The sequence below is a fragment of the Filicampus tigris genome, chromosome 4 (assembly GCF_054856515.1).
Source record: "Filicampus tigris isolate MCC_2025a chromosome 4, RoL_Ftig_1.0, whole genome shotgun sequence".
NCBI lineage: Eukaryota > Metazoa > Chordata > Actinopteri > Syngnathiformes > Syngnathidae > Filicampus > Filicampus tigris.
The window spans coordinates 1,580,131-1,582,570 of NC_141220.1; the positions used below are offsets into that span (position 1 = coordinate 1,580,131).

A 2,440-nucleotide genomic window follows, 5' to 3' on the forward strand; every position below is an offset into this window, starting at 1 on the left:
AATTTGTATTGTTATTTCTTTTCTACAGAATCACAGGCCTTACCTCTTCCATCATTGTATGATTCAAACACATACAAATAGTTGCCTGGTCGACCTACCAGCCTGATAAGAAAAGACAATGAAAGGATTGCAGTATCTGTTTAACTAATGAAGCATTCTTGTTTCCTTCTTTCTTTATTTCTTTCTTTGTTAAATTCAGTCTTTAGCTCTACAACGTGACAAATGAAACCATGGAATGAAATAAACCAAATTTGCAGAAAGACCACTCACCTTCCCACTACAATATGATAAATCTCACTATTTAAGTTTGACGTTTTTGCTCCCTCGTCTAAGAAACATTCACAGTCGCATGATGCCGTGCATTTTAGATGTGCTATCTGCCGCCCATCTCAGTCGACACAAAACTTTGGGACTTATCCACGCACCTTTCCCCATTGGCAATTGGGAACAGGAAAGCCAGAATGTTCCCAAACAGGAGACCGCGGTGTACAGGGGGGGGATCTTCAAGCTCTGGCTCTTTTCTGGCTCTCACTTTTGTGCCGCCACGCTTGTCTCCAGCATGCAACAGTCAATAGCGCCCATGTGTAAGCTCGCGCTAATATGTGGACCGAACCGAACGCAAGTGGACCGAACCGAACATGCCATACCGAAATGTATTAATACACCCACGTGTACCGTTACACCCCTAATATATATATATATATATATATATATATATATATATACATATATATACATACATACATATATATATATACATATATATATACATATATACATATACATACATATACATATATATACATATATATATACATATATATATACATATATACATATACATATATATACATATATACATATATATACATATACATATATATGCATATACATATATATGCATATACATATATATATATATATATATATATATATATATATACATATATATATATATATACATATATATATATATATATATATATATATATATATATATACATATATATATATATATATATATATATATATATATATATATATATATATAATATGTACATATACAGTAATACGCAGTCATTAGTGCTTATTTCTTTCTCCTTTCACAGGAGGTGGGAGCAAAACATGAACGCTTGGATTTTGAGCAGTTTCACAAATTGTACAACCTGATAATGTTTGAACAAAACGAGGTAAGGAGGATCATTATTAATGGCTATTTTCTTGTATGATTTTACTGTATAGGATATTCATGCAGTATTTTAATTTCATTTTCACTCAGATCCTTGAAGAATTCAAAAAGGATTGTGCTTTTATTTTGGGGTAAGTGTCTGTTTTCTGTCTTCCAATTTAGAGCAAGTAAAACTGTATCTTGCACATCTAAACCAGGGGTCACCAACATGGATTAAAACTGTGATTGTCTGGTAAATGTCTTTGCAATCTTTTGCAACCTTAACCCATTAAGGCCTAAACATCTCTCTTAGGGTTGGGCATCGTTTGAATTTGGACAATTCCGGTTCCGATTCCGGTTCCTAACAATTCTCGATTCCGATTCTTTGCAAAAAAAAAAAAAAAAAAAATTATTTCTGGACAAATCACATGAACTTCTCTGTTCTTCAATTTCATAAACTTTTCACTATTTGTGAACTTTACCATGGATTACTCATAGGGCTGTTTTTAACCAGTATATTTATTTTAATACATTTTTTTTGTATTATTATTTAGTATTATTTTTCACAAGAGCTCTATTTTTGAGAAGCTCAAGACAATACAATAATGCAGTGAACACCAATTGATTGGTTAACCTTGTCTTGCTTTAGAAAGAAAATATATATGACAACACAACGCTGCATTTTAAGGGCAAGCAAGGAAAGTCTATCTAATCTAATCTAATCCGTATGTACAGTATTTATGTATATGCTACAGCTGCGTATGCTATAAGCTAAATATTAGCTGGATTTGTGCATTTGTGCGTTGAACTTGTTTGCTCAATGTTGTCATCACGTACTTAGCCAATTCTGACTTTTGGGTCATAAACTGCATCACGTTAGACAGCCAGCCGGGCAGGATCCCGACCCTGCGAAGGGCGACTGCTACCATCGCGGTGTCCCAGTGACTGACGCCGCTATGGATATCCGTGGGAAAGGCCGGGCGCACGCCCATAGTCGCTGCTGCCCGCGCTTGCCGGCCGGTATGAAGCGAGTGGAGGAGCTGACCAAGTGGACCACGGCAGCTCAAGTGGGGGCAGACCAAGAGGACCACGGCAGCTTGAGTGGGGGCAAGCTTCTATCCGTGATATTGCAACGCAGCTTCAGCGGCAGGAGCCCGGGGCTGCGCGCCGTGCACGCACACTTTTTTTTTTTTAACCAGTCGTACTTCGTTCGTAGCTCTTCCGCGCGGCTAACTAGGAATCAAAACTTAGCACCGTCATTCTAAAATCTGA

General features: G+C 36.7%; 1 protein-coding gene across 5 annotated transcripts in view; it reads left to right on the forward strand.

Annotated features, from left to right (window-relative positions):
- plcg2 (phospholipase C, gamma 2) overlaps nucleotides 1-2,440 on the forward strand; it is a 106,045-nt gene that overhangs the window by 42,327 nt on the left and 61,278 nt on the right. For all 5 annotated transcript variants that reach the window (XM_086029070.1, XM_086029068.1, XM_086029069.1 and 2 more), the window contains 2 exons: nucleotides 1,110-1,190; nucleotides 1,280-1,320. In XM_086029070.1, coding sequence (XP_085885196.1) covers nucleotides 1,110-1,190; nucleotides 1,280-1,320 — 122 coding nt within the window. The remainder of the gene's footprint in view (nucleotides 1-1,109; nucleotides 1,191-1,279; nucleotides 1,321-2,440) is intronic.